General features: G+C 50.2%; 1 protein-coding gene across 4 annotated transcripts in view; it reads left to right on the top strand.

The window, feature by feature from the left end:
- The first annotated feature begins 3,263 nt into the window (after positions 1-3,263).
- The window catches only part of INSR (insulin receptor), a 125,702-nt gene continuing 101,627 nt past the window's right edge, over positions 3,264-27,338 (top strand). For 3 of the 4 annotated variants that reach the window (XM_078055994.1, XM_078055985.1, XM_078055982.1), the window contains exons 1-2: positions 3,264-3,842; positions 21,609-22,160. In XM_078055994.1, coding sequence (XP_077912120.1) covers positions 3,743-3,842; positions 21,609-22,160 — 652 coding nt within the window. In that variant the 5' untranslated portion in view covers positions 3,264-3,742. The remainder of the gene's footprint in view (positions 3,843-21,608; positions 22,161-27,338) is intronic. The other variant, XM_078055989.1, reaches the window with a different exon arrangement.

Below are 27,338 nucleotides of genomic sequence, written 5' to 3'. Positions count from 1 at the left end.
AAAACTTTTGATTTTGATATGACGCTAGACTCCATGCAAAGCTGTTTGAATAGTACAGCAAATCTCTATGTCCACACTCTTCACCAGATTTACAAATTTTGTCACACTTTATCACTTCTGCTTTGTTCTCTCTTTTCTGTCTGTTTTTTTTCTGAAGTGATTTGAAAGTTGGTTGCAGTCTGCCCCTTTATCCCTACATACTTCATTCAGTATGTATTTCCTTTTTCTTTTTCTTTTTAAGATTTTTAATTTATTTATTAGAGAGAGAGAGCTCGAGCACAAGAAGGGGGAGCAGGAGAGGGAGAAGCAGGCTCCCTGCTGAGCAGGGAGCCCGATATGGGGCTCGATCCCAGGACCCTGGGATCATGACCTGAGCCAAAGGCAGACGCTTAACCGACTGAGCCACCCAGGTACCCCTCAGTATGTATTTCCTAAAACCAAAGACATTCTCTCACATCGCCTCCATACAACGATCAAATTAATATTGATTCAATACTATTATATAATTGATGGACCTTTTTTAGTCTTCCCCAATTGTCCCGGTAATGTCTTACATGACAACAGAAAATCCAGAAGCAACTTTGATCACTTAATTAAGGTGATTAAGTCTGGCAGCTTTCTCTTCTATGAAGCTACTGTTTTTCCTTTCCTTTATCATTGACAAGTATCTTGCAGAGAGATACTTGGAGACCATGGAAATACTCCTTTACTTCTCAAAACTCCAACCATTAGTTTTGGCATTCCGAGATGGTTTTTGCCCTAATCAATTATTTGGAGATTCCCAAAGTGTGGTTTTTCTGCTTCTGTCCCAATGATTTTTATTTATTTATTTATTTATTATTATTATTTTTAAAGATTTTATTTATTTGACAGCGAGAGACAGCGAGAGAGGGAACACAAGCAGGGGGGTGGGAGAGTGAGAAGCAGGCTTCCCGCCGAGCAGGGAGCCTGACGTGGGGCTCAATCCCAGGACCCTGGGATCACGATCTGAGCTGAAGGCAGATGCTTAACGACTGAGCCACCCAGGCGCCCCTGTCCCAATGATTTTTAAAAGGCAGAGGTTGACTTTCAATTTTTAGAAACTTGTTTTTTTGGGGTGGTGGTGCTGGGGGGTTTTTACGAAAGAAACAGTGAGCAGTTTCAGGAAGTGGCGGGTCTTCATTTCCAAGTCACGACCGAAATGATTCTTTCAACTTATATCCAACACACAAGTCCTGTGTCCTGAAGGATTTCCAGAGGACAGTGTGTTTCCTTCCATGTGTTTTTCAGCACACACTTCCTACTTGGAACTGTGGTGGCTTTTGGGGCTCCCGTGGATCCGAGGGAAACCCACAGCTCTGGACAGGTTTGCATAAGGAAGAAGGGGGACATTTATCGAACCTACAATTCTTGATATCCTGGGACTGCAGCTACCTTCTCTTTGTTCTCCCTGGGTCCATGCTTGCCCCATGGCACACGGTGAGAGATTATTGGAAAGAAAATCAGATTATGTCAGCCCTTTTGTGTAAACCCTCTAGTGGCTCCCCACTGCTTTTAGGATAAAGACGGTTTGGGAGGGGGCTTAACATGGTATATCCAAGGCTCTTCTCCTTCTAGCCCTGACTTTGAGTCCACCTTCCCTTCTCCTCTCTCTGTGCCTAGGTCCATTGGGAGAACACCTGCCGGACTTCCTCTGGGCCCCTGCTCATGCTTGTCTCCCCACCTAGAACACTTCCATGCTTTCCTTTGCTGACTCCTCCTCACCTTCAGATTTCAGCCCAAACTGTCTTCCTTCCCTATCCCCCCTACCCCCACCCCTCTTTATGCCCCCAGGATTATTTAATTAATGGCCCTCTGCCCCGCCAGACTGTGAGGTCTACAAGGAAACAGAGTGTGTTTATTTTGCTCATTGTAAATCCTCATTACTTATTGCACGTTGATTCTTCCATTCAACAAATATTTATTAAGCAACAGATAGATCAGGCACTGGGTGTAAAATAGTGAAGAAGATTGACACACTTTCTGCTTCGTGGAGAAGGGAGAAGACACACAGGAAACCCAAAGAATTTCAGGAGATACTGGAGTGATGTAAATAACAGGTAAGGGAACAAAGGGATTGGGGGGGGGTGGATTTGCAAAGTGGAGCACAGAGGTGGAGCCAGCCACTGGAGGGACAGGCCCAGGAAACAGCCGAGGCCGGAGTAGGTTTGGTGGGTTAGAGAAACCGTGGGCTCAGCTCCTGGCAAACTAATATTTGTTTAATGGACCAGACGAAGAATGAGCGCCCTCTGCCTAGAATTGTGCTGGGTGCTTTCTCATGCTTTATTGCTCTTGCACCTCGTCAGATCTGACCTGCAGGTATTGTTACATCCATTACAGAGCTGAGGCCAACCCAGAGAGCCAGAAAGAGAGAGAGAGAGAGTAAAGTCCCACGTTCAAGGCCACACAGGAAGTGAGGGGAGGGGGAGCCAGATTCCACTCGGTCCTGGCTTTCTAGACTTAAGGCTCCTTCACCCACCCCCCCCCCCCCCACCGCCCAAGGTGGGTCGGCCGCTATCGTGCCCTATTCGTGAATGCCATTTGCTAGACACTCAGACACACACGGACTCTGGGTCTGTGCATTGGAAATCGGGTGTGTCTACCTGTGCGGCAACCGGGCTCTCTGGGGCCTGGTTTGCTCTTCTGCGAGGTTCTGCACATTCTCCCGGGTGTCTTTTCTCCGACCTGAGCCACAGGCCGCGCCTAAGGCACCCTCGCTCCCGTAGCCCTGCCACGGAGCACACTGAGTGCACTGGGCGCGCGTGCACGTGGCTGTCCCCAGGGCCCTGGCGCTGGGCGGGGGCGCCCGCGCGTCTACTACGAGACGCGCTGGCAGGACTGGGACGAGGGTGACGCGAGCGCAACATTTAAGGGAGTACCAAAAAACCCGGTGATCAAGAGAAACAGTATTTTAATGAAATATTTTTAAGAAAATCAAAATGAGCCTGCCAGAGTCCAAGGGAACGAAATAGCAAAAACGTTAAGGAAGGGATCCGTCTCGATGGGTCGGGCATGTGGGGCGCCCCCAAACTCTGAGACGCGAGTCGCGGGGTGTCGGGGGCGCCCCCTCGGCCAGGGCGCGCCGGGGGCCTCCAGCTCGGGGCCCGGGGTAGGGAGGCTGACGGGCGGGGCGGGGCGGCGCCTCCCTCTCGGTCCTCCCTCCACCCCTCCCGGGGCCTCTCCTGGGCGCCGAGTCCCTTCCGAGTCTCGATCCGCGCCGCCTTTTCCCGCGACCCGCACGGGGCCCAGCTGACGGGCCGCGTTGTTTACGGGCCGAGCAGCCCTCGCTCCCGCCGCCCGCCCGCCACTCGCCTGCCCAGGTGCCCGCCCGCCAGTCCGCGCGTCTGTCTGTCCGCGCGTCCGTCTGTCTCAGCGTTCGCAGATCGTGGCCCGGAGCGCTCCGGGCCGAGAGCCGGGCGGCCGGGGCGCAGCGAGGGGCTCCGGGCCGGGAGATCGCGGGACGGGGCCCGGGCCGCAGTGGTCCGGGGTCGGGGCTGCCTGCGCCGCGGCGCCGCCGGATTGATTTGTAGCGGCCGAGGCCCCGCGCCCCTTCCTGGGGCTGTCTGAAGGGCCCTCCCGGGCGGGGGCTGCGGCCCGCGGGCCGCCGGCGTGGAAGAGAAGGACGCGCGTCCCCCAGCGCCGCTCGGGCGGCCGCCTCGGAGCATGACCCCCGCGGGCCGGCGCCGCGCGCTCTGATCCGCCGGGACCCCGCGCTCCAGCAGCCATGGGCGCCGGGGCTGGGCGGGGGGCGGCGACCGCGCCGCTGCTGGTGGCGGTGGCCGCGCTGCTGCTGGGTGCCACGGGCCACCTGTACCCCGGAGAGGGTGAGTCTGGGGGTCCGGGAGTGGGCGGGGAGCAGCGCGGTGGGGAGGGGGACCCCTTGCCAAAATGGAGCCCACCGCCGTGGATCCAGAGCCCTCCTCGGTGCGTGTAGGGGTGCGGGTGGCCAGGACGGTGGCTTCGGCCCCGCGCGGGGCGGGAAGCCGCTGACCTTGGCCTTTGCCCGCCTGGGCTCGCGGTTCCGCGCCCCGTGTGCGGGCCCCGGGCGGGAGGAACCTTGCCCCAGTGCCCGCCCCGCCGCGGGTGCGTCTCCCAAGCGCGCCTCGGACCCGTGCCTAGCCCTCTCCGAGCCCAGCTCGCTCCGGGGACGCGACACGCGTCTTCTCCAGGTCCTCTGTGAAGTGGGGTCCCTGGGTCCAGGCGGCCTGGGACAGTTAAATGCCGGGGGCGCACGGGTTTTGGAGCGAGAGTCGAGGGTGACTGGACTGAGGGTCCCTTGGGGTCCCTGCTGATAGGTGCTCCAGGGGGAGAATGGTAGAATCCTAGCCCCTCTTCCTGGATCTAGGCCCGTGGCTACGCGGACTTCAGATCCATGTTTACACTTTTGGGTTCTGTTTCCAGATGTCCAGAGGCAAACTCTAGCGCCTTGGCAACAGGGCCTTTGTTGTAGCAGAAGCAGGGGTGTCTTTATCATGATCATTATAGTGTCACCAAAAGCCATGAGCTTATCTCTTTGCACCTTCACCGTGCCCCCCCCCCCAGGTTGATACTGTTTGCCCATTTCATAGAGGAGTAAACTGAGGCTCCGGTAGGAGACAATTCGACTTGCTCAAAAGTCAGTGCCAGAGGGAGTAAGAACTCGAACCTTTCTGTGTGGTGCCCTTGTGGGGCTCTGGACTGCTGCTGCTGGATGTCCCATGTCCCCCCATAACCCCCGCAGCCCCCCCTCCAGCTCTGCCCTTCATGAAGGGCTCTTTACCTGTCAGCTCAGGGAGGTCTCCAACCTCAGGTGAGCCTCTCATACCCCCTAGCCCCATGGACTTCCCTCCTGGGCCTCCCTGTGCTGGCAGCAGATGGAGGCAAACCCCAACTCCAGCATCCTCTTTGGGCTTGGTAGCAGGCCTTTCTGGTTGGGGGCAAGAAATGAAGAACCCGTTATGAGAACATGGCTGGAGTTTCCCACTGGTGTCTGAGGCCCTGCTTTAAAAATATCTGTTGGGTTACTTTTTCAGAATTCTCCATAAAAGGAAATCAGTCATGGTGAGGAAGGGGTCGGGGAGGGAAGGAGCCGCAGCTCCTGAGCTCCGTGACAGTGAATGAGGTCCATGAGAAAGCCCACATGGGCTCTGAAGTTGACACCCCAGGTTTGCTGAGCTCCTCTCTGTTACACAGTGGGTCCAAGGCCCAAGTGCTCGGTGTACAGTGGGCACAATAAAGGTGGCAGTTGGCTTGGGTTCTCATTAGGAGTGTATGCATGTGCGTGTGCACAGGTGTGTGTGTGTGTGTGTGTGTGTGTGTGGTTCCCTGCTCTTCTGTTCCTTGTAGCTTTGGTAATTAATTGTGGATTTGTGCCTGGGCTTCCAGGGGCCAGTAGATGGGTTTACCATTTCTTTACGTATTTACAGTTCCCACAGGAGCAGAGGCTTCTGCTTCTTTCGTTCACAGCTACATTTCCAGAGCCTAGAACAGTGCCTGGCGCATAGAAGATGTTTGGTTAAAATATTTGTTCTTGAGTCAGTTCATGTTCTTCATGTTCTCAACAGTACTCCAAGCCGTGACTCTTTTATTCTTCAGATAATGCCTAACTAACACGTACTAATAAGAGCAAACTCTTGGCGGGTGCTGTTCCATATGCTTTGAATATATAATTCTCAGTTAATCCTCACTACGGCCCTATGACGTAGGGTTTATTTTCCCTTTTCGCAGGTGAGGCGATTTGACTAAGCTGCAGAGCCCTGGTTTCTTAATAGAAGGTTGCTCTCTTGGGCTTGAGCTTCCCTACCCCTGGCCCGTGGTAATGGTTAACAAAATCCTATCAACTGAATGAGATGTGATGCCCCTCGGAGGTTTGGAAACTTCGAGAAACTTTACAGATCATTAATCTCTAATGTCAACCGGTAGGGCATTTTGGCTGGGGGTTGGGAGGGGGTGGTGGTGTGATTTTTTTCTGAAATGCAGGACTTCCTTGGAGATGCCCACTCTCCCGTGGAATCCCTGCTGCTCCGCTCAACTGGGCAGTGGCTCCCCCCTCCGTTTCTCCTCCGACTGGCTGGCTGGGGCCTGAGATTACTCGGGGGCATTGCAAAGTCAAAGAATGAAGGCAATGTGAGATTAATTAAAATAAAAACCCACAGGGCTTTGGGGGAGTCCAGCAGTCGGCCAATTAAGGCATGAGAGGCTTGCTTCCAGAGCCCCCTTGTTTCTCAGGTGCCCCTCATTTCTCAAGGGTGGCCCCAGATGTTTCTCTTGTGGGTTATCTTGTGTGCTTTGGGACCCCCAGAGCAGGACTTCTGCCTGCTCAGTAACCTGCCTGAGGTTATTCTTAACCTTTGCTTCTCTCCTGGAGCCCTGCCCATCATCCCTGCCCCACTCACTCATTAGAGGTCATGGGGGTGGGCTCCCGGGGGTCCCCACTGCACCCCACTCCATCATTGACTTCCATTCTTAACCTGGTTAGAGTAGAACCTCTCAACTTCAGCGCTCTTAATATTTGGGGTTAGATAGGTCTGGGTTGTTGGGGGGCTGTCCTGTGTATTGTGAGAAGTTGAGCTGCATCCCTGGTCTCTCCCCCCAACAACGTGCTGTAGCACTGCCCAAGTGTCTCTGGACATTGCTAGCTGTCCCTAGTTGAAAACAACTGCATTGAGGGAGATAAGCTTTCCTTCGTCTAGGGCACTTCCCCACCTGGGTCTCCCTGTTCTCTTCTCTGTACTCGGATCTCCATCTGCCCCAGAGTCTTTCCCTTTCCAGCCTACAAACATTCAGTACTCCCTGAACCCCAGTGCCCACCACCCATCTCCAGCCTTCCTCTGCCCAGCCTCCCTGGTGGGCCCTAACCACCCTCCTTCTCCCCTCTCACCCACTGCACTGCCCACAGCATCTGGCTTGTGTCTCCATCGCTTTGCTTTGCCGATGGCTCTTGTGAAGGTAATCCCTCACCTCCTGAGTGCGTCTCCTGTCCCCTCACCCCAGCTGACCTCTCTGGGTCTGCTACTCTCTACTCCCCCCTCCCTGGGGGGGGGGGCAGGAACGCACAGTCTCTTGCAGAGTTTTCACCTGCACCTGGCTCCTCTCCACCTTCTCTGCTCCCTTCCTGGGCTCGGATGTTAGCTCTCTCTTCATCGAGGGCCAATCCCTACTGCCATCCACTCTCAGCCCAGTTTTGAATTTACATAGTCAAACTCCTTCATCTAGAACAGGGGCCAGCAAACTATAGCCCATAGGCCGACTCCTGCCTGCCCGTGTGGGTTTTATAAATAAAAATAAAATAAATAAATAAAATAAATAAATAATAAATAAATAATCTTCTAAAAAAAAGAATACATACATTGGCTTACCATAAACCCTATTTATGGTTTTTTAACTAAAATGATAAGTAATGCACGCTCATTGCAAAAAAATTTGCAAAACCCTGGAGAGGAAAAAACAGAAGTCCCCTTGCAACACTCTATCCCTAAAATCATCCCATTTCTATTCTGGGAGGTGACTGTGCTATCAGTTTGTGTCTTAATTGTATGTGGGTGCGTGCGCAGAGTTATGTGAATTTTAACTCATGCATAGAGTTGTGTGACTGTCCCCACAACTGGGATGTGGAACAGTACCATCACCCCAGTTCCCTCCAGGCATCCCTTTATGGTTGTGCTCTCTCAATCCCCAACCCTAGCAACACTGATCTGTTCTTCATTGTTTTCTCTGTAGACTTTAAAACATATCTTATAATTGAATTAATACTCTTTTTAAAAAAGATTTTATTTATTTGAGAGAGAGAGAGAGAGAGCGAGCATGAGCGGTGGGAAGGGCAGAGGGAGAGGGAGAAGCAGGCTCCTCACTGAGCAGGGAGCCCAAGGCAGGGCTCGATCCCAGGACCCTGAGATCATGACCTGAGCTGAAGTCAGTCGCTTAACTGACTGAGCCACCCAGGCACCCCAATTGAATTAATATTCTTAACGTTTGACATTTTAAATTTAAGCCCTCATAAGATTTGCTCACAGATTTCCTATTTGTGAATTTGCCTCGTGGCTAAAATTAATTTGTAACTCTAAAGTCAGTACTCAGTGCACTTTGGTGGTTCTTCTGGACCTGCGTAGAGCATCAGGTCACCTGGGTCTCTGAACCGGCCCGTTCCCAGCTGAGGTCAGGCGTGGTGGAGTTGTGTGTTTTATCTCTGGGACGGTGGATTCACGCAAGCCTCAAAGATGAAAACAAGTGTCTCCTTTGACGATGTATGTAGTGCCGCGTTTCCCACATTTTCGTGCTTTTCACTGGTGATTTTGCTGTTTGAAAAGGCCTCGCCCATCGTGTTGACGGGCTGTTCGTGTAAGTGCAAAGAATAAATGCAGGAGAGTTGTGATGTGCCTCACAGAATACGTGGGGGGATAAGCTTTGCTCAGGCCCGAGCTCTAGTGTCTGGTGCTGTTGGCTGTGATTCAAAGTTAATGAATCAACACTGTCTATTAAATAAGGTGTATTTAAACAGAAGCGCACATAAAACAAGGTTATGGATTAATCAATTGACAAAAACATTGTGGCCAGAGGCTTGCAGGAACCTAGCCTTGTACTTCCCTAGGGACAACGGCGCAGTGTTTGCTAAGCCCGTGTTCCAAGGGGCCCGTGTGCCCAGGCAGGAAGAATCTTGTGTGTAGAATCTTGTGGAACACATCTGCCCCTCTGGTCCTATTTTTATCTGTGCAGAAATCCTTGGTTACGTCTTGGAAAGTTCATGAGATGGCACCAGACTGCTGGCCCTTGTTTCAAGGAGGGGTCTCCTGTGTTCTGTTGATCCTGGTGTCAGGGGGGTGCTCCAGTGGCTTTGGGGCCTTTAGAAAGAGATTGTGTTTCCAGCACAGCAAGATTTGCTGTGCCGTGTTGCCAGATGCAGACTGGATACCAAATGCAGACTGGGTATGCCTTCCAGTTGGAGTTCAAGGCAGACTCATGAGGATTAAAATTTGAGTTCCCATCTGGGTTTTTCTTCCAATTCCAGAAGGGTATGGTGTCACATCGGGTCTGTGTGGTAGCTTCTGTTGTGTGTTCAGGAACAGCGGCCCGTTAGTGGGAGATGCTCGCTTCTCTCCTGTGCCTTTGTGGGAATGTGGAAAGCATAGGTACTTTCCGAAAACTGTGTTTGCTAATCGTGTGCAAAAAGGTAAGTGCTTGGACACAGAGGGATAGAGAGAGTAGAGCTACCCCTGTTTTCCTGCAGGCCTTCTATGATTTCTTGTTGCCAATCTGTTTCCAAAGATGTATCCTGTTTCCTTGCAGAAGATCAGAAAGGGGAGGAGTTCTGAGATGTTCCTTCTTAATTACATGTGGTTGCATTGTATCAAAGCCACCTGCTACTTTATTATTATCATTATTTTTTAAACAAAGTGCCTTTTGGTCTTGTAAGACTTCTTTTGGTTTTCTTTCCTGGGTCTTCTGTGGCATTATCTGTCCCCATCTAGAAAAGTGAGGAGGTAGAATCCCTAAGGGGCATGGAAGCTTCTTATGATCCTGTGGTTTGATGTATGATGCCCATAGGATTGCAAAGCTATGAGTGCAGGAATTAGCCTAGATGTTCTGGAGCCTTCAGGCTTGTAGAAGGTGGTGTCGGGATGGGCATGGACCTTTGGTCCTCTCCACGTTCATTAGTGACTGCCCCTCACTTCTCCCTCCCCTCCTCCACCTCCCTGGGTCCCACGTCCCATTGATGGTAATTCCCTAGTGTCTCTGCGGCCTCGCCTCTCTCCTTGTACCCGCTCCCACGATGGGCCCCCTTTCTTCTCAGCCAGTGTGTGCCCTATTCAATACTTTCTCTCCTCTGCTGCCACAGGGATTTTTCTTCTTCCTACTTGGGTCCTTCCACAGCTGCCAGCCAAACCCCTTCCCCTGGCACGTGAGATCCTGCTCTCAGTGTAGGCTGGAGAAGGGCTTGATACGTGTTTGTCCAGAGCAAAAAGCAACGTCCCGTAGCCCCCACCCCTGCCAGTTCATACATGGGAGCCACGTGGGAGATAGAGCTTTTGGGGGAGGTAATTAAGGTTAAATGAGGTCAGAAGAGTAGAGCCCTAATTTGATAGGGTTGGTGGCCTTCTGAGGACAGGAGGAGAGAGATCCCTTTCTTCCTGCCTGGGCGCACCAAGGAAAGACCACGTGAGGACAGGGAGAAGGCAGAGTCTGCAGGCTAGGAAGAGAGCCCTCCCCACAAAGGGACCGAGCTGGCTACCTTGATCTCAGACTCCCAGCCTCCAGAACTGTGAGAAATAAATTTCTGTGGCTTACGTTGCCCAATTGGTGGTATTTTCTTATGGCAGCCCTAGCTGACTAAGATGAGAACTGGGATCGGAATCGGCTCTGAAACCTAGCCGAGAGGGACACTGGCAGATAAAATGGGTGTGGGTCCAGCTTTCTTTGAAATTGCTGGGGCTGGGGGCGCGGCCCACCATGTTCTCTCTAGCAACAGTCAACAACAATCAACAGCCCCCAGAGAAGGCGTCTGATGGTATTGATCCTGGGGCGAAGTGCTCAGTGGAGCGGGTGGGACAGAAGAAAGGGGACAGACAGGTGGGGGGGGTCCCCGGCTGGAGAGGTGGGCCAGGATGGGTAGATGGTATGTCCGTCCTACTTGAGTCCCCACCACATCCCTTGGGGAACCTTGTGTAGAATGCAGATTCTTGGTTCTGGCTCCTGGACATATTGATTTGTTTGGTCTAGAGCCGGGCCTGGGAATCTGCATTCTCCCCGGCCGTGATTCCGATGCTGGCCTTGCACAGAGCACACTGTGGGGAACCCTCTGCGATGGGTAAGGGCACAGGTGCTGGTGTCCTAGGCACCTGTGCGTGATGGGCTGGATTATGTCCCTCTTCCCCAAATTCATGGGTTGAGGCCCTACCCACCCAGGACTGCAGAGTGTGACTATATTTGGAGATCGGGTCTTGAAAGAGGTGATCAAGGTTTAGGACGAGGGCCTCACAGTGGGTGCTAATCCAATATGCCTGGTGTCCTCATAAGAAGAAGAGATCAGGACACAGACCTGTGCGTGCACAGAGGGTCTACTTCGTGAGGACATAGGGAGAAGCTGGTTGTTTATAAGCCGAAGAGAGGCCTCAGAAGAAACCAGCTCTGCTGACACCTTGCGCTTGGACTCCTGGATGCCAGGACCGTGAGAAATTAATGTGTGGTGGGTAAGCCCCCTGGCCAGTGGGTCTGCGTTATGGCAGCCCGAGCAAACTAGTATACGGGGCTCAGGTCTCGGCTCTCTCATCTTTGCTGTGTGACCTTGAGGAGGACACAGTCCTCTCTGAGCTTCCGTCACGTTCCTTTTCTAGAAAATCTGTCTGGGCAACACGTGCGCAGTGTTTTGTCTGTGTCCCAGCCTTGCGCACCCCCACCCCTCAGGGCATTTGCCACCCCTCTGTGTCCAGCAATTTCCAGTGGAGCCCGACTCACGTGCTCATGGCTGATGGGGCTTTCTGAGGTCACCCTCGGAAAGCCTGTTTTTGAGAGCTTATCTTCCCTGGTCTGAGGAATTCGCAGGTCTCACCCCGGCCTTTTGATGTCCCTGCCTTGTGGACATCACAGGTCAGGCATCTGCCTTCTCCCGGGGAGGGAGAACCGGCAGGGATTTCAGTTCTATCTTTCCTGGGGCTTTCTTCAACTTCCACATCTCCCACAGCCCCTCGTTGGCTCTTGGTTTGTTCAGGAGATCTCCTTGGTGCATCCTCCAAGACTGTGAGAAGTTTCTAGAAGGATGATGGTCTGGATGGCAAATGTCCCATCAGGGCTCCCTTTCCCCTCTGGTCCTCTGCTTACACAATTTTCTTCTCCATCCTGCATGTATGATGATGGGCCACTGTTGTTACCTGCATCCTCTGTTTCCGAGCATCCGAGCCCCCAAGCACCCACCTCGGGGTCCCTGACCCCTGTGGCTGGCCACTGTGGAGGCAGAGGGGCCCTCCCGTCTACTCCTCCTTCCAGCTGGGCTCAAGAACCACCTTCCTGGGGCGCCTGGGTGGCTCAGTCAGTTAAGTGTCTGCCTTTGGCTCAGGTCATGATCTCAGGGTCCTGGGATCGAGCCCCATGTTGGGCTCCCTGTTCCACGAGGAGCGTGCTTCTTCCTCTCCCTCTGCCTGCCGCTCCCCCTGCTTGTGCTCTCTCTCTCCCTCCTGCCCCCCCCCCGCCCTGTCTCTGTCAAATAAATAAATAAAATCTTAAAAAAAAAAAAAAAAGAACTACCTTCCTCAGGTCTCCTCTCTGGGCTGCTTCTTCTCTCACTGGGATTTTTACCAGGAATTTGCAGGAAAATACTACAATGCTTTAGTCCCCCCACCTCTGGTCCACCCGTAAACCTCCCTGAGTTGCATGTGTGAACCTATCTGCAGCAGACTTCCAGAACAAGAATCTCTGGGCCCAGAGGCATTTGTGTTTATAAAATTGCCCCTGAGTCTTGGTGGTTTCATCACTCCCCCTTCAACCCCATGTGGTCGGGATAGGTCCCCCAGGCCTCTTGAGGTCCCTTAGATCTTGTCTGAGCTGGCTTCTCTAGGATATTTATTCGGTTCCCTGTTAACTCCAGCCTCCTCTGCCTGTGTGCACCTGCTCCCCCCCTCCCCCCCGTGGGGCCAGGAAAATGGAAGCCCAGAGAGGTTAAATTACTCACCTGAGGTCACACAGCTGCCAGTCGGCAAAGCTGAGATTTGCACCTGGGGCCATCAGGCCTCTGGTCTGTGGGGCGCATTGCTTTAGTGCACTCTGACGGCAGTTTGTCGCAGTTAGCTCGGTGTCTCTATGAGCTGGAAGCCTTCCACCTTACCCATCTTGATAGTCCCCATGCCCGGCGTGATGCCTGGTGCACCGGGATGCTCAGCAAATGTTGGATGAATGAATAAAGGAGTGATTCCCATGTGGCTGACTTGCTGGTCCTGGAACCCACATTAGAATCCTGGGGTCTTGATTCTCCCTGCCACGTGCCCCGGCTCCCCCATTTCTCCTTCTCGGAGGAAGCCAGTTTTAAGAGCTAGTCTTTCAGGCAGGTGGAGAATCTTCAGGATGTCTGATACCACAGTGTGCCCCGTTCTCCTTTCCGAAGGTGATAATACATCTAGGAATTGGTTCCGTGAGCTCAGCGCAGAGCACTGACATGGCTGCACGGCCACATTCCAGTTCTCATCGGTTCTTCATCATGCTGCTGCCATTGTTCACAGCGAGGAAACGGAGGCAGAGATGGAGGAGGTGGCTCAGGATGACCATAACTGGCAGGTGCTGCGGTAGGAAGCCAGATCTGCTGGGTTTCTAGCGCGGCCCGGAACTGGCATGCGTGGTGGCTGGACACCTAAACCCAAGGCTCGTTGGCACCGGACTCCTGAATTTTGGGGTGTTAAGACTGGTAGGAATGCAGAGAACAAGTGGCCCCAGACTAGGTCACCAGGGAGCATTTGAAGAATGTGGAGTATATTCATGGTCGAACGCAGAATGTCTAAAACTCTCAGCATTGGAAAGCACTCTCAGAACCTTCTAGATACCCTCTTCCCGGCCCCTCCACACTTCTTGCCTGCTTTCACGGTGGAGAGACAATCAGGGAGAAGGGACACTTTCCAAGATGGCTCTCGTGTTAAGTCTTCTTGCCTGGAAAATCCTCAGATCCCTCCGGCTGGGCAGGAAGTTCTAGACCAGCACCGTCCAAAAGAACGTGTTGCTCTGAGGGAGATGTTCCGTGTGTGGGCTGTTCAGCATGGTGGCCGTTGTCCACATGGGGCTCTCGAAGCTGTGGCCAGGCTGACTGAATCTTTACTTTTATTTTACTTTAGTTCATTTAAATATTAAAAAAGTCAATGTTGGATTCTGTTGCTCGAAAACCCTTTGGTACGTTTGGGACAAGCTGGGGAAATGTGCCTATATTTTCAATGCTACGTTGTATGAGATCTACATATACAGATCTAGTATTTCTGCTGCAGAGTTAGCATCTGAATTGAGACCTGCTGCATGGCATTTTGAAAGCTTACTGTGAAAAAAAAATCCTGTAGAGTATCTCATTAATAATTTTTTAAGTATAGCTTACATGTTGAAGTGAAATTTTTGAATACATTGCATTAATTAAAATGTATTTAATTTCATCTGTTTTTTTTTTTTAAAGATTTTATTTATTTATTTGACAGAGAGAGACAAAGCGAGAGAGGGAACACAAGCAGGGGGAGTGGGAGAGGGAGAAGCAGGCTTTCCGCTGAGCAGGGAGCCCGATGCGGGGCTCGATCCCAGGACCCTGGGATCATGACCTGAGCCGAAGGCAGACGCTTAACGACTGAGCCACCTAGGTGCCCCTCATCTGTTTTTTTTAATAAAGATTTTATTTATTTATTTGAGAGAGAGACTGAGAGCACGAGCAGGGGGAATGGCAGAGGGAGAGGCAGGCTCCTCGCTGAGCAGGGAGGCGGATGCGGGGCTCGATCCCAGGACCCTGGGATCATGACCTGAGCCGAAGGCAGACGCCCAACGACTGAGCCACCCAGGCGCCCCTCATCTGTTTTTTTTTTTTAATAAAGATTTTATTTATTTATTTGAGAGAGAGACTGAGAGCACGAGCAGGGGGAGCGGCAGAGGGAGAGGCAGGCTCCTCGCTGAGCAGGGAGGCGGTTGCAGGGCTTGATCCCAGGACCCCGGGATCATGACCTGAGCTGAAGGCAGACCCTTAACCGACTGAGCTACCCAGGTGACCCTCATTCCATCTGTTTCTTTTTACCTTTTTAGAGAACATTTAAAATGCCATATGTGGCTCATATTATATTTCTGTTGGATGGTAGTGCTCTAGACCCACACAACCTGGCCACCCACGGTGATGAGCTGTAGCTTGCCATTGCCCTTGACCTTCCAGTGAAGTAGGCAGAACTAAATAATTCTTTTTTTTTTTTTTAAGATGTTATTTATTTATTTGACAGAGAGAGACACAGTGAGAGCGGGAACACAAGCAGGGGGAGTGGGAGAGGGAGAAGCAAGCTTCCCGCCGAGCAGGGAGCCCGATGCGGGGCTCGATCCCAGGACCCTGGGATCAGGACCTGAGCCGAAGGCAGTCGCTTAAGGACTGAGCCACCCAGGCGCCCCAGAACTAAATAATTCTTAATGCACCATTTGTGTAGGTGTTGGTCCTAGGGCCACCTCCTTCAGGAAGCCTTCCTTCATTGTCCCAGACCAAGTCAAATAGCTCATTTCTGTGATCTCTTCTGGCCGCTGAAGCTCTCCTTGAAGGCATCGTCTTGGTTATATTTTAAGTTGACTTAGGTAGTTGATAGCAACTAACTAGTCTGAGAGATCCAGGAATCTGGATCTGTCCTAATCCCTGTGGCACTTCCATCCTTGGAACAATGGTGGGCACAGAGCAGGGCCTCCTCAAATATTTGCTGAAGGAGTGAACAAAGGAAATGATCTTTAACAAGATTTCTCTGGGTTGTCACAGCAGGAAAACTGTTTCACTGTTTCCTGATATTTGTCACATGTACCCGCTTCTTCATTAGGCATGTTCTTGAAGGAACAAAGATGGTAAAACTGTAACATAGTTATAGCATAGACTTTGCATGTAATTGCAAGGTTGCAAACCTCATGCCACCACTTAAAACTCAAGCCTGGGTGAGTCTCGATTTGCTTGTCACACAAATGGGCATGAAGATGCACCTCCTCTGGGGATTATTTTTAGAATTCAGTGAGCCAGAGAGTGGGCCAGGTACTTTATATAGTAAGTGCTCAGAAAACACAGTAGCCCCCCCTTATCCGCCGGGGATGTGTTCCAAGACCCCCAGTGGATGCGTGAAACCATGATAGTCCTGAGCCCCACAGATGCTATGTTTATTTTCTATACTCACATACCTATGTTATGTGACTAACGGGTGTGTAGCGTACACAGCTTGGATGGGCTGGACAAAGGGATGATTCACATACCGGGCGAAACAGGATGGCGTGAGATTTCATCACGCTCCTCAGAATCGTGGGCAATTCAAAACTTATGAATTGTTTATTTCAGGAATTTTCCATTTAATATTTTCTGACTGCAGTTGACCATGGGTAACCGAACCTACGGATAACAGGGGACTACTGTATTAGCCGTCGCTGGATCCCCCAATGCCCCTGCTCCTCATTGTCCTTCTCTCCCAGCTCTCCCCGTGTATAGAGGGCTGGCTAGCCAGGTACCACTTATGAAGAACCTGAAGCATTCTTCGGTTCCCACCCAGAGGTATTAAAAGCCAGCAGAAGGCCCTATATTTATTTCTGGCACCATTTCTAACATCCTCGGGATATTTTCTGTCCCGACAGTAAATTGCTCTATTGTTTAATAGATGGGGACACACACAGCTTTAATGAGTTGAGTGAGATTCATTGGAGACTTTAAAAAAGCAGTTCTTTATTGTTCCCTACTATTATAGTTGTTTAATTTTTTATGACAACTTTATTGAGCTATGATTCAATACCATACAATTCACCTATTTAAAGTTTACAATTCAGTGGCTCTTACTTCATTCACCGAGTTGTGCAACCATCACTACAGTCCATTTTATTTATTTTTTTTTATTTTTATTTTTTTAAAGATTTTATTTATTTATTTATTTATTTATGTGAGAGAGAGAGAGAGAGAAACAGCATGAGAGGGGATAGGGTCAGAGGGAGAAGCAGGCTTCCCGCTGAGCCGGGAGCCCGATGTGGGACTCGATCCCAGGACTCTGGGATCATGACCTGAGCCGAAGGCAGTCGCTTAACCAACTGAGCCACCCAGGCGCCCCACTACAGTCCATTTTAGAACATTTTTGGTGCTCCAAAGAGAAACCCCATCCTCGTTAGCTGTCCCTCCTCATTCCTTCCTCTCCAGCCCCTGGGAACCACTAATCTACTTTCTGTCTCTGTAGGTTTGCCTCTTCTGGACATTCCGTGTAAATGGAATCATAGCACATGTGGTCTTTTGTGACTGGCTTCTTTCACTGAGCATCAGGTTTTCAGGCTACATCCACGTTGTTGCTCATATCAGAGCTTCATTCCTTCTTATGGCTGAGTCGTATTTCATTGTATGGATTTGCCACATCTTGTTTATCCATTCATTGGCTGAGGGACATTGGGCTGTCTCCACTTCTTGGCTATTATGAATAATGCTCCAGGGGACATTTGTATACACGCATGCGTCGTTTTATTGCACTCCACTTGATCATGCTTTGCAGATACTGCGCTTTTTACAAGTTGAAGGTTTGTGGCAAGCCTGCGTTGAGCAAGTCTATCTGCCCCATTTTTCCAAAGCATTTGCTCACTTCGTGTGTCCGTGTCATTTTTGCTAATTCTCACAATATTTCAGACTTTTTCATTATATTGGTTTGGTGATCGGTGATCGGTGATTATGACTCACCAAAAGCTCAGATGATCATTAGCATTTTTCAGCAGTGAATTATTTTTTAATTAAGGGGCGTACATTTTTTTTTTTTTTTTAAAGATTTATTTATTTATTTGAGATAGCGAGAATGAGAGAGAGAGAGAGTACATGAGAGGGGGGAGGGTCAGAGGGAGAAGCAGGCTCCTCGCCGAGCAGGGAGCCCGATGCGGGACTCGATCCAGGGACTCCAGGATCATGACCTGAGCCGAAGGCAGTCGCTTAACCAACTGAGCCACCCAGGCGCCCAGGGGCGTACATTTTTTTTAGTCATAATGCTATTGCACACTTCATAGACTATAGTATAATGTGAATATAACTTTTTTCTTTTTTTAGAGGGGGAGGGAGGGGCAGAGGGAGAGTGAGAGAGAATCCTTTTTTTTGGTCAAGTTCAAAATCAGATGAGTTTATTTTATTTTTTAAAGATTTTATTTATTTGAGAGAGAGAGAGAGCGAGCAAGCGAGCAAGCAAGCACACACAAGCAGGGGGAGCAGCAGGCAGAGGGAGAGGGAGAAGCAGGCTCCCCAGCGAAGAGGGAGCCTGACGTGGGACTCAGTCCCAGCACCCTGGGATCATGACCTGAGCTGAAGACAGACGCTCAACTAACTGAACCACCCAGGCGCACCACGGGAGAGAGAGAATCTTAAGCAGCCTCCATGCCCAGCATGAGCCTGACGTGGGACTTAATCTTATGAGCCTGAGTCATGACCCCAGCCGAAATCAAGAGTCGGCTGCCTAACCGACTGAGTCACCCAGGTTCCCCAAATATAACCTTTTTTTTTTTTAAAGATTTTATTTATTTATTTGACAGAGAGACAGCGAGAGAGGGAACACAAACAGGGGGAGTGGGGAGAGGGAGAAGCAGGCTCCCCACTGAGCAGGGAGCCCGACGAGGGGCTCGATCCCAGGACCCTGGGATCATGACCTGAGCCGAAGGCAGACACTTGACGACTGAGCCACCCAGGCGCCCCCAAATATAACTTTTTTATGCACTGGGGAAACCAAGAAATTCATTCGATGCATTTTATCAAGATACTTGCTTTATTGCGGTGGCCTGGAACCGAACCCGCAGTATCTCCAAGGTATGCCTGTACAAGTTTCTGTGTGGTTGTGTTTTCATTTCTCTTGGGTATCTACCTAGGAGTGGAATTGCTGGGTCACGTGGTAACTCTTTGCTTAATGGTTTGAAGAATCGCCAGACTTTTCCACAGCAGCTGCATCATTTTATGTTCCTACCAGTGAAGTACGAGGGTTCCAATTGCTCTGCATCCTTGACAACACTTGTTATTGTCCATCTCTGATTTCAGCCATCCTCGTGGGAGTGAAGTGGTGTCTCATTGTGGCTTGGATTTGCATTTCCCTGGTGTTCAACAGTTGAATGAACGTTCATCCCTGGTTTTGGTCCTGCCACAGCCTGGGGAGGATGGCGGGCAGGTGTTTTTGGTTCCTGCACCGTAAAATTTTAGGGCGTGTGTGTGAAACACAGGATGAGGTTCAGGTTTGAGGAGCCCAGAACGGTGGCCAAACCTACGCCATAAGTTGCCAGAGAAAAGGCAGAGCACCTGGCTAAATTTGAATTTCCTATAAACAACAGTTTCTAAGGATAAGTATGCTCCAAACATTGCAGGGGATGTAGTTATCCTAAAGAAATACTTGTTGCTTATCTGAAATTGAAATTTAACTGGGCATCCTGCATTTTTATTCGTCAGATCTGGCACCCCTGCCGGCCGCTGGTCGGGTGGGGACAGGGCTTGTGGGAGACATCAGAGGCGCCGTACCTGGGGCGACCTCTGTATGTGGATGTTTGGATGTGACTGCAGCTGGGAGCTGTGTGTGGGGCTCGAACCGGTGTCCTCGTCCCAACTTCCTAGCGAGTAGATGAGTGTGTGCGTGTATTTTCCCTTGATTTAGCCTAATCTGCACAGAACGTGACTAAGGAACATTGCAACTTTACTCCCCCAATTGTTTGCTTTGCTTTGGTGTGTGTGTGTGTGTGTGTGTGTGTGTGTGTGTTTTCTTTCTTCCTAATTTGTGCTTCTTTTGCGAGTTGTTCCCCGGGTAGATTTTTAAGAGGATTTTCTACTATTCTTTAGAATAATCTATTTGCCTCAAAAATACTGGGGGACGGGTTAGTGTCTTTAGAATATAGTAAGTAGAGATTGTATACTGAGCCTTATATTCCAGGTGTTGAGGTGTGTGTGTGTGTGTGTGTGTGTGTGTGTGTGTGTGTGTGTTTTGGCAAGGAGAAACTGTCTCAAGAGTTTGATTCCGATGAATGTTAACTCGAGTTTAAGGGGCACAAGGAGAAGGAAAAGCTTCTAATAGATATATGGGAGAAAAATCAGAGAAGGCTGCCTGGAAGAGGTGGCGTTTGAGCTGGATCTTGAAGGGTGATAGGCTGGATTTAGAAACACGGAGCTAAGGCATAAAGGGGCTTTGAGAGCCGACAGAGCTAGGGCTGCCCTGTCCAGTACAGTAGCCACTAGCTGCACATGTCCATTTCCATTTAAATTAACTAAAGTAAAATTAAAAATTCAGTTCCTCAGCCTTTTTTTTTTTTTAAAGATTTTATTTATTTATTCGACAGAGAGAGACACAGCGAGAGAGGGAACACAAGCAGGGGGAGTGGGAGAGGGAGAAGCAGGCTTCCCGCCGAGCAGGGAGCCTGACACGGGGCTCAATCCCAGGACCCTGTGATCATGACCTGAGCCGAAGGCAGATGCTCAACGACTGAGCCACCCAGGCGCCCACTCTGTGTTCAATTTAAATGACCCGTTTTTGTTTTTATTGGAACTCAGAGCAGATACAGAACATTCGTATCAGTGCTGAAAGTTCTGTTGGACAGCACTGGACTAGGACAAGGGTTATCAACTGCAGCCCCAGGAATGAAACTCCAGGCCACCACCTGTTTTTGTAAATAAAGTTTTATTGGAACACAGCCACATCCACTCATTCACATACTGTCTCCGCCTGCTTTGGAGCTACGATGTCAGAGTGGAGTAGTTTCTACCCAGACCGTCTGACCACGAAGCCAAACGTATTTACTGTCTGAGCTGGGGAAGTGAAGGCACAGAGCCCCGAGATGATTGTGATATGTTCGGGAGAAATAAACCACACCAAGGTAGCTGGCATTAATTGAGCACCTACTATGTGCTGGGCACTGCTTGCATGCCTGTTACCCCACTCACTGCTTCCCATAGGTCATGTTACAAGGGGAGGACACTGAGCCTTGGAGGTGTGTGAGTGGTGGGCAGCCTCTTCAGCATGGCACAGGGGAGCGAGCGAGGGGGGAGCCCTGAGGGCTGGGAGGGAGAAGTGCAGGGTCATGGGGAGCCAGGGAGGGTGCTGGAGCCCGGGAAGGACCACCTTCAGGAGATGGGCATTCAGGGTGTTTGTGCGGGGGAGATCAGGTAACAGGGAACAAGGAGGGCAGGTTGGGAAGGACAGACCTCGAAGTAGGAGAATTGACAAAACAAATTCAGCTCTCCTTGCCCCATTTTGATGCGGGCACCTTTATCCTCCTAAAGCCAAGTCTTTTGAAGATCTCCAGTGTTGACTCACCAGGCACAGCTCCCCTTTCCCTTCTGCACCTGCTGCCTTACTCAATCCCGTGTAGTCCCAAGGTCTCCACTGCATGATAATTCGATGCGATGGTTCTCAGGCTGCTCACAGGTCCCACCAAAGGAGTTATGTTCTTTGCCTTCTGGAAGTGATGACTTAGGCACAGACACTGTAGAGAAAACCACTCATCATCAGGGCTCGCTAATTTGCAGGGACCCAGGCAGAGTGAAAACGTGGGGCCCCTTGCTCAAAAATGATTAAGGATTTCAAGATGGATGGAAGAGCATTGAGCCAAGGGTTGGGCCCTCCTGAGTGAGCCCCACGACTCAGGTTGCACACTGGCGAAGCTGGGCCTGCCACTAATTCTTTCTTTTTTTTTTTTTTTAAGATTTTATTTATTTATTTGACAGAGAGAGACAAAGCGAGAGAGGGAACACAAGCAGGGGGAGTGGGAGAGGGAGAAGCAGGTTTCCTGCTGAGCAGGGAGCCCGATGTGGGGCTCGATCCCAGGACCCTGAGATCATGACCTGAGCCGAAGGCAGACGCTTAACGACTGAGCCACCCAGGCGCCCCCAGCTGGGCCTGCCACTAATTCTTATAACCCATCCATGGCATGTTTGCTCACCTGTCTTGCTTTCTGCTTGTTTTCACTTCTAGTGTGCCCTGGCATGGATATCCGGAACAACCTCACGAGGTTGCATGAGCTGGCCAACTGCTCGGTCATTGAAGGACATTTGCAGATACTGTTGATGTTCAAAACAAAGCCCGAGGATTTCCGAGACCTCAGTTTCCCCAAACTCATCATGATCACTGATTACTTGCTGCTCTTCCGGGTCTATGGGCTGGAGAGCCTGAAGGACCTGTTCCCCAACCTCACGGTCATCCGGGGCTCGCGTCTCTTCTTCAACTATGCGCTGGTCATCTTCGAGATGGTTCACCTGAAGGAGCTTGGCCTCTACAGCTTGATGAACATTACGCGGGGCTCCGTCCGCATTGAGAAGAACAACGAGCTCTGCTACCTGGCCACCATTGACTGGTCGCGCATCCTGGATTCTGTGGAAGATAATTACATTGTGCTGAACAAAGATGACAACGAGGAGTGTGGGGACATTTGTCCAGGCACTGCAAAGGGCAAGACCAACTGCCCCGCCACCGTCATCAACGGGCAGTTTGTCGAGCGGTGCTGGACACACAACCACTGCCAAAAAGGTATGCTGGGGTACACAGGGCTTTCGGCTGCTCGCACGCCTCGTTCTTTAGCGAGAAGCTGGAGGCCTTCCCTAGACCAGGGGGTGGCACATTTTTTCTGCAGAGGCTCTGGTAGTAAATACTTTCGACTTTGCAGGCTGTGTGGTCTCCTGTTAGAACCCCTCAGCGCGGCCGTGGCAGCACATCAACACGTGGGCATGGCTGTGTTTCAATAAAACTTTACTGGCAAGACAAGTTGTGGGCCAGGTTTTGCCAACTCCTGTGCTAGACAGTTGAATGTTCCTCTTGCTTGGGACGGGGTGGGGGCAGACGAGCGCGGACTTCGTTGTGGAAAAAAAAAAAGTTTATCTCTTGTCTGATTATAGAAGTAAGATTGCTCAGGGTAGACGTTTGGGAAAAGAAATCGATAAAGGAAACACAACAGCAGCCCTTATTCCACAGTTAGTGGGAGTACTTCCTTCTCGTGGTTCTGTTGTGTCTTTATTTACTTACCTTTCCCTGTCTTTGGGCATTTAGGTGATTTCCAGTTTTTCTAAAGAGAAGGATGAACATTTTGGGGTCAGAGCTTTATCAAGCATTTGTTTCTTTGGGCCTTGCTTTTCCAGAAGTGAAATTTCTGGGCCAAAGGCTCTTGATACCAGTTGCCAAATGACTTTCTGGAAATGTTGTACCGATGGGCACCCCTCCTAGCACTGGCCGAGAGGGAACACCTTGGCCAGCTTTTTTTTTTTTTTTTTTTTAAAGATTTTATTTATTTATCAGAGAGAGAGAGAGAGAGACAGAGGCAGGCAGAGGGAGAAGCAGGCTCCTTGCTGAGCAAGGAGCCCGATGTGGGACTCGATCCCAGGACCCTGGGATCATGACCTGAGCTGAAGGCAGAGGCTTAACTGACTGAGCCACCCAGGCGCCCCACACCTTGGCCAGCTTTGAGTGTTGCTCGAAACATTGTTCATAATTTACTGCAGGGAGGAGCGGAGGTGTTGTAACTGTATTTGCATTTCTTTGATTGCTGTCGGGGTTGAGCCTTTTAAAACATGTTTATTTATCATTTGGGTTTTCTCTTCCTGTTCGTATCCTCTGTTCGTTTATCTTTTAGTACTTCAGTGGTTTTCGAAATACTAGTCTACGTGAGGTTTTCATAGATGAAGACTACTGACCCTTTGGTCAAATTTTTTTTTTTTTTTAAGATTTTATTTATTTATTCGACAGAGAGAGAGACAGCGAGAGCAGGAACACAAGCAGGGGGAGTGGGAGAGGGAGAAGCAGGCTTCCCGCTGAGCAGGGAGCCCGATGTGGGGCTCGATCCCAGGGCCCTGGGATCATGACCTGAGCCGAAGCAGACGCTTAACGACTGAGCCACCCAGGCACCCTGGCCAGATGGGTTTTCAGGCCTTTTTGTTCAGTGGTGAAAATGCTCTGGATCGCCGGCTGTTGCCAGAGAAGCTTCAGATGTTTATGGAGTCCAGAGTGGGATCTTTGCATGCCTCTCATGTTGTTAGGTTATGTTTAGAAAGTCCTTTTCCATCCACGAAATGATTTTTTCCCCAAATTCCCTATTTTAATTATCATTAAAAAAGATTCATCTGGGACATTTGGAATCTATCGGTGTGCATGATTCAAAGGGATGTCCCTCCCCCACCTCCCCAATAACTTGTTGGGGTCTCACTGCTGTTTATTGCAGAAATTTACTCCTTTGGCTTTGATTTGGGGTCTGTTTCTGAACAGCCATCAATATGTTCCTGTACCAGGCCTGCTACTGTTCTAATCACTATAGTTTTATAATGTTTTTGTAACCAGGAAGGCATGCTCCAAACACACACCCGTTACTTTTTTATTGTTTCGACTCTTTCATACATCGTGAAATTCCCTGGGAAGAGTTAGTGAGCATGAGATCGAGGTGGGAGAAAGTGATGGGGGTGGGGGGGGGGGTTGCTTAATGGTTGTATCACGAAAGATACAAGGGAAGGGAGAAAGGAGGGTTTTCTCGTCTGAGCCCAAAGCTGTCGGGAAGCCACACAAGGTGAGTCCTGAGTAGAATCCATGGAATTGTCCATGAGAAGCCATCGGAGCCCTGGGGAGGGGCCCTTCTGAGGCACAGGTGTTGGGTCCTAGGGTAGCAGAAGGTGAGAGTGGGGGCCACATGTCTTCTGAGAGGTTGGGCAGTGAAGGGAAAGAGAGCCTCGTTGTTTGAGGATGGGGGAGGGTACGATAATTATTATATTGTGGAGCAATCTTGGGGACGTTGGTAGGTCAGGGACAGAGAGAGAAGCTAAATCACAAAGTTGGGGCAAAGTCTCAGCAGAAGTAGAACGACTGCCTGTGGGTTTGGAATTTCGGAGAACAGGGAAGTTTCTGAGGTGGGGGTGGGCGGCAGGTAAGGGTGAATAAGCTGGGAGCAATGGCTTTGAGGGGGGGTTGGCATCCACGGTGGCGAGGCCAGAAGAGGATGTCTAGGATCTACGTTAGAGGCCACACGGCTACAGAGGAGCACTGTCATTCTCATGTTGGAGACCAGAGAAGTTACTTAACTTACCTAAGGCCACACAGCTAATGAAAGACAGCTGGGGTTCGTGCCAAGTCTGAGACACAAAAAAGGCATATTTTTTTGAGGGGGGGTGGTTGTCCCCTCTGTTTAGAAACAGTTAAGCCACTTGTAGTTGGGGCACCAGGGAAACAAGGAACACGCTTTTATTATTCCTGTGCCGAGGTCTCCAAATTTAGGTGCTTGTTTGAAATGCTCCAGGCTCTTGTGTCTTGTGATATAATTTAAGACATTCCTCTGTGGATTTATTTCTGTACACATTTTAGTCAAAATATCCAGAACGGTATTATCTGCAGAAATGTCCCTGGTGTGAGCAGTTTTTTGTGTTTTTTTGTTTGTTTTTTGTTTTTTTTTCCCTAATCTTTTGCTTTTGAGAACAGACTTGTTTTTTCAGCATGGGGGTTTTGTCAGAGGGGAAGGTGTGGCTCTGTACACATTGCTGTGACCGACACCTGCTGAGGTACCTGGTTCCTGGCATCTGGCTTGGTCATCACCTGCTCCTGGTGTGTGATCAGTGCCGAGGTCCCCTAGGCGAAGCATTGTCCTGTCCTAGGAGTAGCTGGTGAAATGAGTGTTCTTTGAACCAGCGCCCCTGTCTGCTGAGTACCACTCCGCTCTGGCCTTTTCTTTTTCCCTCAGTTTCTTTTATTGTGGGAAAATACACATAATATAAAACTTACCATCTTAAGTTTTTTTTTTTTTTAAAGATCTGATATTTTTACTTATTATTATTTTTTAAAGTAAGCTTGATGCCCAACGCGGGGCTCCAACTCACGACCCCGAGATCAACAGTCACACGCATGCTCTACCATGTCAGCCAGCCAGGTGCCCTGCCATCTTAAATATATTTAAGTGCGTAGCCCAGCGGCACGAAGCACACTCACACTGTCCTGCAGCCACCCCCACCCTCCGTCTCCAGAGCTTTCCATCTCCCCAAACTGAGACTCTGTCCCCATGAAGCATGGACTCCCTGCCCCCTGCCCCCTGGCTCCCACCCTCTACCTCCTGTCTGTGGATGGGACTCTCCTCGGGTCCTCATAGAAGTAGAATACTACAGTATTTGGACTTCTGTCACTGGCTTATTTCGCTGAGTCTGATGTCTTCAAGGTTCATCTGTGTTGTGTGTGTGTGTTGGAACTCTCCCTTCTTCAGGCTGACTGGTATTCCATTGTGTGGACGGACCACATTTACTTATCATTATCCATGGATGGGCACGTGGGTTCCTACCACATTTTAGCTACTGTGAATAAGGCTGCCGTGGACGTGGCTTTTTATTTTTTTTATTTATTTTTTATTTTTTTATTGTTATGTTAATCCCCATACATTACATCATTAGTTTTAGATATAGTGTTCCATGATTCATTGTTTGTGCATAACACCCAGTGCTCCATGCAGAACGTGCCCTCCTCAATACCCATCACCAGGCTAACCCATCCTCCCACCCCCCTCCCCTCTAGAACCCTCAGTTTGTTTTTCAGAGTCCATCGTCTCTCATGGTTCTTCTCCCCCTCCGATTTCCCCCCCTTCATTCTTCCCCTCCCGCTACATTCTTCTTCTTTTTTTCTTTCTTAGCATATATTGCATTATTTGTTTCAGAGTTACAGATCTGAGATTCAACAGTCTTGCACAATTCACAGCGCTTACCAGAGCACATACCCTCCCCAGTGTCCATCACCCAGGCACCCCATCCCTCCCACCCCACCCTCCACTCCAGCAACCCTCAGTTTGTTTCCTGAGATTAAGAATTCCTCATATCAGTGAGGTCATATGATACATGTCTTTCTCTGTTTGACTTATTTCGCTCAGCATAATATGGACGTGGCTTTTTAAATGCTTATGTTACCTTGTGACCCTGGCTTTTGAAGGCTTATTTAATGTGCTGTGAGACTCGAACACAAAAACAGACCCAAATGAACCTTTATAGGGGATGCTCCCCTGTCTTAGGTGACGGACACTGGCCTATGAAAAACTGTCAGCTCGTTTAGTTCTCTAGAATCCTCCCAAACACTTCCTGGAGGGGCCAGAGCCATTGTCTTTTTCTTGCATGATTGTCAGGCTCTGGAAGCTTTTGGGGTCTGGCCAGTGTTTGGGATGAAAGTGTTGGATTGTTCTCTGGACCCAGCTTATGCATTCTCTACATTGTGCCCTCTTCTACCTGTTCTCAAAACAATGACGTTTTAAGCAGAGAAAGCAAAGGAAGATTAAAGGAAGGTCAAGGTAATTAAAAGGGGAAAAAAAAATCACTGTAGTGTGCGGCTGGAGGTGCTTCCTCTCTGTCGCCCTGCCCATGGATTTGGGGTGCAAATACCAGGAGAGGCCAAATGCGAGGGGGCCTTGGATGGGCAGAGTGGAGACGGAGTCTATGCAGGCTGGGTCACGAATCACCTTTATTGAGAGCCTACTATGTGCCGGGCATTGGGGTCCTTGGGGCCGCAGGGTGGGAACCAGCCCCCGCCTCCTCGGAGAGGACCTTCTGGTGGCAAATACTGACCTTGAATATGTGACGACACACTCTTGCTAGGAGAGTTACAGGACAGGGCTCTGTGGGTGGGAGCACGGGTCGAAGCCCCAAACTTGCCTTCAGGGTCCGAGAATATCTCCCCTCCCCCAAACTGGTGTGTCATGAAGACCCCGAA

This window comes from Halichoerus grypus, chromosome 1 (genome assembly GCF_964656455.1).
Source record: "Halichoerus grypus chromosome 1, mHalGry1.hap1.1, whole genome shotgun sequence".
Taxonomy (NCBI): domain Eukaryota; kingdom Metazoa; phylum Chordata; class Mammalia; order Carnivora; family Phocidae; genus Halichoerus; species Halichoerus grypus.
Note: the sequence above shows the minus strand (reverse complement) of the source record. Positions and strands in the feature narration are given on the sequence as shown.